General features: G+C 40.9%; 1 protein-coding gene across 1 annotated transcript; it reads left to right on the top strand.

Annotated features, from left to right (window-relative positions):
* Window positions 1-10,837: 10,837 nt before the first annotated feature.
* On the top strand, window positions 10,838-13,587 carry LOC132636243 (protein ASYMMETRIC LEAVES 2-like). The gene is made up of 2 exons (XM_060353032.1): window positions 10,838-11,406; window positions 12,665-13,587. Exon 2 carries the CDS (start codon window positions 12,706-12,708, stop codon window positions 13,261-13,263), a length of 558 nt encoding a protein of 185 aa, XP_060209015.1. The 5' UTR covers window positions 10,838-11,406; window positions 12,665-12,705; the 3' UTR covers window positions 13,264-13,587.
* Window positions 13,588-14,108: the final 521 nt, after the last annotated feature.

The raw sequence follows: 14,108 nt of genomic DNA, 5'->3' as shown, positions 1-14,108 counted from the left end.
GCTCGTCCCTTCTTTCTATGGCATGAATCCTGTGACACGAATCTTCTAGATTTCCATAATCCTCCTAAACAAAGGAACTACGAGTCGACGAATGTAATGAGCTATATATGTATGAGGTAAAGAAAAGAGATACGACGAGCAAGATAATGATGATGATGTGTTAAGTATAAAGAATCCTAAAGTAAAGTAAGAGGTCCATGAAACCAATATTTCTAAGTATGGTTTCATTGATGCTTTTCTTTGTGTACACTCACCTTAAATTGTTAGTTCCTTCAAGGTGAGAGATGATGTTGATGATTACTCCATAATATGATCGGGGGTTCACGACCTTATGTCACCTCGACGTAACCATAGTTGCCTTCAAGTCGTAATGTATGTTTTGATGATAAATGTATAGTGATGCTAAGTCATGATATGTCTATGAGATATACGATAATATAAGTTTATGATATACGCATGCAAGGTATGAAAAGGTTAAGTTTATGAATGATTTTGTGACGATACGATTCCACCGTGCCTAAATGGCCGGGCATGTCACCGCTAAGGCGGGCTGCTATGTTTACACCGTGCCTAGAGGGCTGGGCATTATCACCACTAGTGGGCGGCGTATGATGGTCCCAGATGCGGGTTAACGATAATGATGATGATGCGATGATATACGCATTATGATGATAAATTTACTATGATTATATAAATATACGATATACGTATGAAATGTATTCATCTATAAAACTCACGCAGGTTCTATTTTCCTCTTATGGCTTATGATTCTTCCATCATGTTCATTTCATTCATGTCTTACATACTGACATCCATTTTCTTTGGACGCTGTGTTCATGCTCACAGGTAGACAGGGAGGTGATCCAGACTCATAGGAGCTGTTACCTGACTTGAGAGCACTCCATTGTTCCGGAGGTGCTATTTGGTTTATTATTTTGTGTAGATATATGTATATGTATTTTGGGTACGACGGGGTCTTGTCCCATTCATATGACTAGTACTCTAGTAGAGGCTCGTAGATACGCACGTGTGGGTAGTATGGTCCCACGATGCTACTATTGTGTATGTATTATTATTTTGATGGCCGAAGGGCTTATGTGTATAAAAGTAATTATGTTTCTAAAAGAAAAATGATTTTTCTATGATTTGCGTATGAATCTGATAAAAGAACACTTAATGAGTATGATAAGTAAGGGAATTAGTGGTGCTCGGTGGTTAGCCCCGGGTACCCGTCACGGCCCCTAGTCGGGTCGTGATAAAAGTGGTATCAGAGCAGTTCAGTCCTAGGAAGTGTCTATGAGTCGTGTCTAGTAGAGTCTTGTTTATGGTGTGTTGTGCGCCACATTAATAAACTGGAGGCTATCGGGCATTTAGGAAAAATGACCATCTTTCATCTTAAGAGATCGTGTGATAGAGCTGCATTATAAGATTATCCCCTCCTTAATAGTGTGCTATGATTTCAGCAAAGCTGATGAAAAGAAAAGCTACGACAGCCCGGAAGGGCAAGATGGTGGTTGAAGAAGGGCTTGAACGAGAGTCGTCTATAGATATGGAGGAGGGCGAGCCCCAGAATAAGGCCCCACCTCAGTTTTCCCATACTTCACCCATTTTTTAGGATCAGAGGGGAGCCTCAACTTTAGCTCCGGCACCCACCATTCCTCCACCGAATGCCTCAGGCCAAGAGATGAGACGGACCATTCTTCTACTGACTCAATTGGTAGCCGTTCAAGCTCAGCGGCAGGATGTGGGCCACAATAACAGGGGTTGGAGAAAGAGAGTTAGTTCTTCAGGGTTTGATCATGAGTGTAGGGGTGCCCCGAGGCAACAATCCTCTAGGCACTCAGTTCGTTCAACAAGTGGTGCTCCTCCGTAGTTTCCTAGACCCAGATTTGATGGACCTACTTATTCTAGGTCATCCCAGAGTCTCAGAGTTTCCAGTTCTCGGATTCGGAGTGGTTCTAGTCAGACGAGATCCTCGGTACCACGATGTACTCAGTGCTGCAGGTTACATTAGGGACTGTGCCACTTGGGCTCGGATGTTTGTTATACCTGTGCTCGGCCAAGCCATCTCATGCGCGACTGCCCATGGAGGCGTGGTAAAGGTAAGGTTCGGGCTACGGGAGTGATAGTTGGCTCTTCGTCGTCGGTACGCCCCCGAAGGCGAAGGCCACAGATGTTAGTAGATGGTGATAGAGACCAAAGAGGGACGCCCAGTCCAAGTGGATCCCAACATCATATCCATGCGTTAGCTGAGCGACAGGATCCCGAGACCTCCCCTGATAATAGACAATGGAATACCATGGAGTCGCACGATTTCTTTAAGATACAGCCTTGCATAATCCTCTGCTGCGTATGTGGTTTTAACTGGGAGGAAATGAGCTGCCTTCGTGAGTCTGTCCACGATCACCCATATAGAATTGTATTTGCCTCGCGAGTGAGGTAATCCTACAACGAAATCCATATTAATTTCTTCCCATTTCCATGTAGGAATTTCCATTGCTTGCAATAAGCCTCCTGACTTTTGATGTTCGGCTTTCACTTGTTGGAAATTTTGGCATTGTGCCATGAATGCTGCTATGTCTCGTTTCATGCCATCCCACTAATACAACAATTTGAGATCACGATACATCTTGGTTGCACCTGGATGAATGGAATACCGAGAATGGTGTGCTTCCTCTAGAATCCGTCGGCGTAATCCTGCCACATCCGGTACACACAGTCTGTCTCGGCATCTAAGAACTCCGTCTATGGAAACTTCAAATAGAGACTTCTCTTTTCCACAGGATACATCCCTGTGATGGCGCATTTGTGGATCTTCATACTGGCGTTCTTTTATCTCCGCATTCAAGGGCAAGACTGTAGGATCACTACCACTAATTCCTGCCTTACCCAAATCAATTACACGTACCCCAAGATTTGCTAGTTGATAGAGCTCACGAACCATTTCTTTCTTTTCTGAAGGGACTTCACTTAAACTGCCCATTGATCGACAGCTAAGCGCGTCTGCTACCACATTCGCTTTCCCGGGGTGGTATAAAATATCCACATCATAATCCTTTAACAATTCTAACCACCGCCTCCGCTGTAGATTCAACTCCTTCTGCTTGAAAATATGTTGGAGACTCTTGTGATCTGTATAGATATCTACGTGCACACCGTACAGATAATGTCTCCATATCTTCAACGCATGAATAACCGCGGCTAATTCGAGATCATGAGTTGGATAGTTCTGTTCATGCTTCCTCAATTGTCTTGAGGCATGTGCAATAACCTTCCCGTGCTGCATCAATACACATCCTAGTCGCACACCGGAAGCGTCGCAATACACAACATAGCCATCTGGCCCTTCTGGGAGTGTTAGCACTGGGGCGGAAGTCAGTCTGTCCTTTAATTCTTGGAAACTATGCTCACACGCGTCGTTCCATTGAAATTTAGCGGACTTCTGGGTTAGCTTTGTCAATGGGGCTGAGATAGAAGAAAAGCCCTCTACGAATCTTCGATAATAACCTGCCAAACCCAGAAAACTACGGACTTCTGTAGGCGTCGTAGGCCTTGGCCAAGTCTTCACGACTTCTATTTTTTGAGTGTCGACTCGGATGCCATCATCTGAAATAACATGACCTAGGAATGCCACAGAATTTAGCCAAAACTCGCACTTTGAGAACTTTGCATATAATTCTCGGGCTTGAAGAACGCCAAGAACAATTCTTAGATGATCTGCATATTCTGATTCTGTGTGAGAATATACCAGAATATCGTCGATAAATACTATCACGAAGAGATCAAAGAATGGCTTGAACACATTATTCATTAAATTCATAAACACCGCCGGGGCATTTGTCAACCCAAACGACATCACTCGGAACTCGTAGTGACCATATCTTGTCTTAAAGGCTGTCTTAGGGATATCCGCTTCTCTAACCCTCACTTGATGGTAACCCGATCTCAGATCTATCTTGGAGAACCACTTAGCGCCCTGTAATTGATCAAACAAATCATCAATTCTGGGAAGAGGGTATTTATTCTTTATTGTCACCTTATTCAGCTGCTTGTAGTTGATGCACATTCGTAGAGATCCGTCTTTCTTCTTTACGAACAGGACTGGTGCTCCCCACGGTGAAGAACTAGGCCTTATAAACCCCTTCTCAAGCAAATCTTTTAACTGTGCCTTTAGCTCTTTCAATTCTGCCGGAGCCGTTCGATATGGAGAAATAGAAATAGGCTCGGTGTCTGGTAATACGTCAATAGCAAAATCGATTTCCCTTTCTGGAGGAAGACCCGGAAGTTCATCTGGAAATACATTTGGGAATTCATTTACTACCGGGACAGATTGGAAAACTGGTGGCCTTGCCTCCGTGTCGTGAACTCGAACTAGATGGTAAATGTATCCCTTGGATATCATCTTCCTCACCTTGAGATAGGAAATAAACCTAACCTTTGGGGATGCTGTATTACCCTTCCATTCAAGTACAGGCTCTCCCGGAAACTGGAATCGAACCATTTTCGTTCGGCAATTAACATTTGCGTAACACGACGCTAACCAATCCATACCCATTATTACGTCGAAGTCTATCATTTCCAGTTCAATCAAATCGGCCCTTGTCTGTCGGTCACATATAACGACTACACAATTCTTATATACTTGCCTCGCTATTACGGGATCACCAACCGGAGTGAACACCTCGAAAGGTTTAATTGGCTCGGGTCTCACCCCAATACAATCAGCAATATACGGAGTAATATATGAGAAGGTAGAACCCGGATCAATCAAAGCATATACGTCACGGGAAAATATAGTCAAGGTACCTGTGACAACATCTGGGGAGGACTCAAGATCCTGTCGCCCTACCAAAGCATATACGCGGGGCGGAACAACACCTGTAGTAGATGTTCCCCCTCTGCCTCTACCTGCTGTAGTCTGAGAAGTCTTCGCTGTCGGGCGTACTGAAAAAGACCCAACTGCTGATCCAGTAGGCTGAGTCCTAGCTCTACCTCTCGCTGAGGGGCAATCTCTCATCATATGGCCGACTTGCCCGCAGGCATAACAAGCATCGGAACCCTGTCGGCACTGCCCGGAATGCAATCTACCGCACTAGCTGCACCACGGTACTAAAGGTCTCCGCTGACCAAAATCTCCCCTAGATTGAAAAACTGAGGCCCTCGAACTCTGGCCCTATCCTGACTGAAAAGAACGGTCAACTCTCCTATCCGGGAATCTGGGAGGTGCACTAGTCGCCGACTGACCTGAGTGCCTAGAATGCGTCTGTCTCGGTCCCCCTCTACATTCACTGCTCGCTCCCATAGACCTAGCTCTCTTACCTTGCCTTCTGTCATTATCACGGTCACTTCTTTGCTGATGTTGTCGTTCCTCAAGATTTTGAGCATGTGCCTGTATTCGGGAAATATCCATCCCGTCTTGGAAAGAGGCCGTCAAACAATCTCTAAACAAATGTGGACCTAAACCACTCACAAATCTGTGTACGCGATCGCCCATATCAGCCACCATAGTCGGGGCATACCTGGCCAGAGAATTGAATTGCATACTATACTCTCGGGCACTCATACTTCCTTGCTTTAGATTCAAGAACCTGTCCGCTCTAGCTCGGCGGACCTCGGGTGGCAAATAATGACGAATAAAAGCGTCGACAAACTCTTGCCAAATAGGAGGAGGTGCATTTGCTGCTCTTGACGCTACCCAATTGTTATACCACAATACCGCCACATCGCGAAGTCTATAAGAATCCAACTCTACCGACTCGGTCTCAGAAGCATGCATAAGTTTCAGCGTCCTCAACATCTCATCAACAAAGCCTTGTGGGTCCTCATCCGGCTTCGACCCAAAAAATTCCGGAGGATTTAAAGTCAGGAAGTCATGGGCTCTCATACTGGCGGAACGATCACTCGGGCCCGCATTCTGTCGTTGTGCCTGGGCGGCAACCAATTGCATCAGTAAGTGTATGGACTCGGTCACTTGTTGACCCGAAGCAGCTAGTAGAGGAATTGGGACTGAGGCTCCTCCCTGCTCTCCTACATTAGGCGAGGCCTCATTCTGTGATTCACTTTCCTCTACATTCGCCGGAGGCTCCCTTTCTGCCCGCTTCTTCGTCGTAGCTTTGTCCTTCTGGGAAGCTGTAGCTTTTCCTTTCGGCGGCAATCTGAAATCACAATGCACTTTTAGGGGAGGATAAAATCTTAGGCATGGCTCTATCGCACGATCTTATAAGAAGAAAGATGGTCATTCTTCCTAAATGCCCTGTAGCCTCTTGTTTATTAGTGTGGCGCGCAACACACCATAAACAAGACTCTACTAGACACGATTCGTAGACACTTCCTAGGACGAACTGCTCTGATACCACTTTTGTCACGACCCAGCTAGGGGCCGCGACCGGTACCTGGGGCTAACCACCGAGCACCGCTCGCTCTATTACTCACTTTACTCGATTAATGCCCTTTTTATTTCTTTTAACTCAAAGCATGGAAAAGTCATAGTTTATAGGGAAACATAAATACTTTTACATATATAGGGATCTTTAATATATCAAAATAATACGTACACATATACATGAAAAATGTGAGACCATACTACCCACACTGCGCATCTACGAGCCTCTACTGACATGCTGTACATATAGACAGAACAAGACTCCGTCGTGCCCAAAATGTATATACACCAAAGGAATAATCATAAGCACCTCCGAACAATGGAGTGCTTTCAGTCAGCTGACAGCTCCTAAGGATCTGGATCAAGCTCGCCTCCCTGTCTACCTATGGGCATGAACACAGCGTCCAAAGAAAAGGTCGTCAGTACGAATATTGTACCGAGTATGAGAGGCATAAACAATGAAGAAGGACAACAATAATATAATGAGAGCATCAATATGAACATCTGATTCTGAACGATAGTCATGAAAGAAGTAATATAGGCTGTCTTACTCATACTCATCATCAAATCATGTATGCATGACATGCAAGCTGCCCATCCTTACCGGAACGGTGTGATAATCAATAATATAAGCCCGCGTCCAGGCCTCCCACGTCCGGGGTACCATCTCATGCCGCCCACTAGTGGTGTCTACCCACGCCCAAAGGTCGTGGTGTATCCGTATAGCTGTCCGCCATAGCGGTGACTACCCGGCCAACTAGGCGCGGTGTGATGCAATCATGACATGCTCATTATAAAATACTTATCATAATATGTTTATCAAAATATGCTTATCTTAACATAATACATGCATAAGGCTCAAGATCATACATACTCTATCGGGGTGACGTAAGGTCGTGATCCCCCGATTTCATTATGGAGCAATTATTGACATTCTGCCTCACCTTGAAGGAATTCGTACATAAGGTGAGTATAAGCAATCCAGGACATCATTGTCAATATGGCATCATCATAGCGTATCTCTTATCTTATATAGACATATAGGAATATAGACTTTTAGCTTCTCGGGATACATGAACTCATGAAGAGGAAAGAACTTATACCATAGGATTCATGCCATTGGAAAGAAAGGACTAGCCTCACATACCTTTATCGTCTAGCTAGGCTATCGTTCACTTGTCTTCCTTCGATGTCACATCGTTACCTTCACGAGAGAATTTAGACTAGCGTTAGTTAATAGATTACGAAAACGCATCGTTATTCCTAAGGAAAACTAGGTGGCATTTCCTTTGTTTCTACTACCTTTCTCCCCATTCTATTTCAACTCCTAAACATTTGCAACAACACTCGTGATATTGCAAGCAACAATCCTCATTTGTATACTTTAAGCAAAATCCACCATTTTCCTCCAATTTCTCCACATTTATGGTTTTAGCCCGTTATCGCATTTCCTTGAGTTTAACACTTATATCATGACCTACACACCATTTATAACGTATTCATAATCATAACATGTCAACTTCCATGATTCCATCTAGCTACCACCCAACTATGACACCCTTTTACTCAATAATGGCCCATTTTCTATGTTCTTCTACATTTCAACCATCTAAGCCTTCCAATACCTTGAATCACATGGTATAGTCATGAAACATACCTTAGATGATGGTTGGACAAGCCTTGAATGAGAATACTCCTTTAGCACAAAAACCCTTCTTCACCTCTTTTGGAATTTCTTGAAGAAGATGATCCCCCAACTAGGTTTCATACACTTTGTTGCTTAGATTTGGTGTTGATGATCTTAGTTTCCCTTTGATTCTCTTGCATTCTTATGGAGGAAGTGTTTGGAGAGTTCTAGAGCATTCTTGAGTTGTGTGGATGAATAATGAAATAAAATAAGGCTTGAGTCCCTTTTAATGATCACAAAAGCTGATTTTTAATGAACAATCGTCGGGGTGAACAGTGGTCGTAAACCACAGTTTACGGACCGTAAACCAGTTTACGGACCGTATAGTGTGGTCGTATTTAAGCATGTCCAAAACAGAAAGGTTGGCTAGTGATCATGGTAGTTTACGATCGAGGTTTACGGTCCGTAAACAAATTTACAGGCCGTATACCAAGTCGTTTTTACTCATTTTCGCACTCAACAAAAAGTTGAAGTTTTTGAAGGGCTTGAGGACGATGGTGATTTACGGTCCATAAATCACTTTACGACCACTGGGCTGGGTAAATTCTACCACTTTCTTATTTCTAAAATTTCATGGATCATCACTCCTTACTTAGTAAAACCTTGCACACTCATACCCTTCATTTAGTCTATTCATTGTACATGTACGAGGACTTTTCGGGGGTGTAACAGAAATTGTGAAACGTGGGTAATATAGGTGAATGATGATTGTTGCCTATTATATTATGAATGTTTGGGAGTTGATATAGAATATAGGGAAAGTTGTATAAACAAAGGAAATGCTGCCCAATTTTTGGTAGCTTTAGTAAGGGCGTTCTTGTAATCGATTAACTAATGTTGATGCGAATCCTCTTGAAGGTAGAAATGCGAGCATCAAAGGAGAACGATCAAGCAATAAAACTACTAAACGAAAGAGGTATGTAAGGCTGGTCCCTTCTTTCTATGGCATGACTCCTATGACACGAATCTTCTAGATTTCCATAATCCTCCTAAACAAAGGAACTACGAGTCGACAAGTGTAATGAGCTATATATGTATGAGGTAAAGAAAAAAGATACGACGAGCAAGATAATGATGATGATGTGTTAAGTATAAAGAATCCTAAAGTAAAGTAAGAGGTCCATGAAGCCAATAATTCTAAGTATGGTTTCATTGATGCTTTTCTTTATGTACACTCACCTTAAATTGTTAGTTCCTTCAAGGTGAGAGATGATGTTGATGATTACTCTATAATATGATCGGGGGTTCACGGCCTTATGTCACCTCGACATAACCATAGTTGCCTTCAAGTCCTAATGTATGTTTTGATGATAAATGTATAGTGATGCTAAGTCATGATATGTCTATGAGATATATGATAATATAAGTTTATGATATACGTATGCAAGGTATGAAAAGGTTAAGTTTATGAATGATTATGTGACGATACGATTCCACCGTGCCTAAATGGCCGGGCGTGTCACCGCTAAGGCGGGCTGCTATGTTTACACCGTGCCTAGAGGGCCGGGCATGATCACCACTAGTGGGCGGCGTATGATGGTTACCCGGACGCGAGTTAACGATGATGATGATGCTGCGATGATATACGCGTTATGATGATAAATTTACTATGATTATATAAATATACGATATACGTATGAAAGGTATTCATCTATAAAACTCATGCAGGTTCTATTTTCCTCTTATGGCTTATGATTCTTCCATCATGTTCGTTTCATTCATGTCTTACATACTCAGTACAATGTTCGTATTGACATCCGTTTTCTTTGGACGTTGTGTTCATGCCCACAGGTAGACAGGGAGGTGATCCAGACTCGTAGGAGCTGTTAGCTGACTTGAGAGCACTCCATTGTTCCGGAGGTGCTATTTGGTTTATTCTTTTGTGTAGATATATGTATATGTATTTTGGGCACGACGGGGTCTTGTCCCGTCCATATGTCTAGTACTCTAGTAGAGGCTCGTAGATACGCACGTGTGGGTAGTATGATCTCACGATGCTACTATTGTGTATGTATTATTATTTTGATAGTCGAAGGGCTTATGTGTATAAAAGTAATTATGTTTCTAAACGAAAAATGATTTTTCCATGATTTGCGTATGAATCTGATAAAAGAACGCTTAATGAGTATGGTAAGTAAGGGAATGAGTGGTGCTCGGTGGTTAGCCCCGGGTACCCGTCACGGCCCCTAGTCGGGTCGTGACAAAAAATGATACTCATACCAATATTGTAGTATAACTAATCTCAGAATTATTTCTAATGAAAATAAAAATCCAACTAGACACAAGATTAAATAATATCACATTTCATGATGAAATTATTATTTCTTATCTCATGAATCATACAACCGGGGGCAGATCTAGGCCCAGCGAGGGTGTTCACCGCACACCGTCGATAAAAAATTACACCGTATATATAAGGTATTTTTTTCATTTTTTATGTACATATATAGATTTTGAACACCCTAAAAACAAGAGAAGAGGTTGGTTCAGTGGTCTATGGTGTTCAAAATTTACCTTAGGTTCCAAGTTTAAATCCTAGTCATCCTACATCCGCCACTACATACAACCCCAATGTAAATTTTATTTTAATAGCATGAAAATTTTGTTCCCTAATCCAATGAAAAGAAAAATGACATTCTTACTCCCAACTCTGTCAGATAAAATGGAACCGAAAAAAACATTTTTTAGATGATTTAATAATGTAAAAATAATTTTACACTAGCTCTCAGTGTATATAAAGTACAACTCTGGTTTACCCACCCACCCTTGAAGGAAAAGGCCAAACAATAACAGTAACATCTTCAACTTCAAGCGTCTTCCTTTTCTTGCGTTTGGCATTATTGTCACCATCTTTATATGCTTGTCGCCTGCCCCTTTTTACTACAAACATTGAGCTTCTTTCGGCCATAAAAACGGAGGCTTAAAGATTGCCATTTTATTCTTTTATTTTTACAAAGAATACCCTTTTGCATGATTATACTAATATATTACTCCATTTCCCTTCTTACTATAAGTATTCCCCCTTAACTCTGGTTTTTATCTCCTCTCCTTTTCTGTCTACCATATAGAGTTTTAGAGAAGAGGTCAATTACATCAAGTTGAACTCTCTCTGTAAGGCTGAGAAGGAAGTTGTATAATGAAAATATAGCTGTTACTTCACGAGATCCAAGCTTGACTTTCAGTGCTGTCCATCACAAAGATCGAGTCATATATATATGCTGAAAGTAAAAGAAAGAAAATAAGTAGTATTGGGCACTGAAAAGAAGCGCTTGACCGAAGAGTTCAAGGACACACACACACTGGCACGGAAAACTTTCAAGAAAAATAGAATAAGGAGGTATAACCTCTAATTTCCTTTTCTCTTTTTATTTCTTCTATATATGTGATCTATTCAATTTAAACCAAGTTTTTCTCTAGGCACAAGAATTGACAAGAGGTCCATGACTTGTGTATGCATATATATATGTATGAACATACAATGAATTTCAAGCAATATATCTGATTTGTATGCTAATATAACATCGTAAAGAGTGAGATATAATAGAAGTAATATTTAACAAGTACAAAGCTCTTACTTTCACACTTTCACGGGATCCAATCCCCACAATAACCTCCCCATCAAATCCTTAGTACTTAGTATAGTGGTATTATTTTCTTTCATTCTTAAACTGTCCCTGCTTATATACAGATTTTTCTTTTCTACTTATGAGTTTTGATTTTATTACTTGTTGGTATGAATACATGTAGGTAGGTTTCTGGTCTGTAGGGAGTTTTACAGATAGGGAGAAAATTGTCTTTATTTTGATATTAACAGTATTCAGTCGGTGAACTTTCTAATTTTGCTACTACTTTCTTCTTCGATATCCCTCCCATCTTTTTCAGTACTCTAAGGTTTTTTAATTTGAAGTACTGCATTTGAAGCACTGTAGAGCTACTTTTCTCTTTCCTTTGGTTAAAACAGCAGCAGCCAGATCGTAAAAGGTAGCTCTATTATTTTCTTTCTCAGTTGGTGTATTGTACATTTTGTTTCATCTCTTTTAGAAAAGGGTTATCTTGGATACAAATATAGGAGTATCAAGATTCAAGAATGTGCAGTAGTCCTTCAAGTCATACAAGATCCACGTGGCAAGGAAGACATAACAAGTAAAAGCACTTTAGAATGTCCATAGTGCTCTTTCCCCAAAATTTCCGATAAAATATATAGGGTACTAATAATTAGAGTTTGGAAAACATAGTTATTCTACAATTCGGGTTATGATGCCAAACTTGATATGAAATTACATGTTATTATAACAAACTAACAACATACCCACTGTCTGGAGAGAGTAGTGTGTAAGCAAACCTACCTTATTCCTAGCTACCTTGAGAGATAGAGACTGATTCCGGTAGACCCTCGGGTAACATGTTATTATAAGTGAATTTATTTATATTGATTTTATAAAACGTCTTAAAACTGTCCATGGATTGAGTATGAATTCTAATCATATATCATTCCAAATATTAACTGTTAACCACTCAGCTAGGTAACCTTATTTATGTAGTGATGCAGAAATACTTCATTGCTAAATGATCCTATGTATGCTGTTTATTTGCAGGTATTAAAGAGAAGAGAGAGGATTACTCCTAATACTTGTGAATGGCTTCATCTTCATCACCTTCACTGTCATCCTACTCACCATGTGCAGCATGTAAATTCCTTCGTCGGAAATGCCAGCCTGAATGCGTGTTTGCCCCATACTTCCCTCCAGATCAGCCCCAAAAATTCGCAAATGTTCACAAAATCTTCGGTGCCAGCAATGTCACGAAGCTGCTGAACGAATTGCAGCCTCATCAAAGGGAAGACGCCGTCAACTCTCTCGCTTATGAGGCTGACATGCGCCTCCGTGATCCAGTCTACGGTTGCGTTGGTGTCATTTCCCTTCTCCAACACCAACTCCGACAGCTCCAGGTCGACCTTAGCTGTGCCAAGTCCGAACTTTCCAAGTATCAAAATTTAGGAGACATTGCAAATACCACTAATTTGGGGTTCAATTTGATAGGAGGAGGAGGGGGTGGGAACCAACTCCTATATCACCATCAGTTTTTTCCTAGAGATCAGCAGCAGCAGCAACAACAGCAGCAGCAACAAATAATACGGGGACTTGAAGGAGGAAATAACAGCTTTGATACAACCGGAGGTGGCTTCAGAATTTAATAATCTTGATTGGCACTTCAACGTCAAGTTCCAATTATTTAATTCACTGCATAAAATTATGGTTTTAAAATTTCATATTTGTTGAAATTTTAGTAATTTTTCACCTTTGGAGTGCAAGCAGCCCTTTTAAAGGGTAACATAAAACATGAAGATCAATATTTAATTTCTAAGAATCATGATACGTAATCATAGGTAATACTAGCCAGCACATGCACCAGTGTAATTATCTGAAGTATTTTTTAGACCTATATTACATGCATTTACGTCTGTTACTTCGATATTTGAGATTATTATTTATCCGATATAATTAGAGTTCTTCATTCATTCCTTCTTTCGCTTGAGCAACCTCCGAAAAGAGAAAAGAGAGTGAGAAAAGATCACCCTCCGTTTGCAGACCTGCAGCCTAAGCAGCTTGATATTTTTTCCGTCCTAATTTTAGTGTCTTACTTTCAAAATCAAGCACAAGATTCAAAAGACATTTTAGTACATTACACGCATTTTTAATTTAGAACCACAAGATCCAAAACTCTATTTTTATTTTTTAAACTTTGTGCCCAGCCAAACTAAGACAGATAAATTAGGATGGAGGGAGTAAATTTCTATAAAACGGACTACATGAAATTGGTTATGACAAAAATCTAAATTGTCACTGGGCGTTTGATTATAATTGTAGCAGAAATCGTCGGTGTTCATAAGTACTTGAAGTTAAAATTTTGCTTCCGTATGCTATTAAATGTAATAAAAAATAGAGTGAAACTTACAAAGTAAACAAAATTTGAGACAATTTAAATAGAGTAAGCAATTATTTGAGGACAGAAGGAGTAAATAATTTTCAGAATAAAATT

The sequence above is a fragment of the Lycium barbarum genome, chromosome 1, assembly GCF_019175385.1.
Source record: "Lycium barbarum isolate Lr01 chromosome 1, ASM1917538v2, whole genome shotgun sequence".
Classification (NCBI taxonomy): domain Eukaryota; kingdom Viridiplantae; phylum Streptophyta; class Magnoliopsida; order Solanales; family Solanaceae; genus Lycium; species Lycium barbarum.
The sequence above is the reverse complement of the archived record's forward strand: the minus strand, read 5'-3'. Positions and strand labels throughout refer to the sequence as shown.

Excerpts from the sequence above, each read along its gene's own strand:
- LOC132636243 (XM_060353032.1), top strand. The coding sequence starts at position 12,706 with ATGGCTTCATCTTCATCACCTTCACTGTCATCCTACTCACCATGTGCA.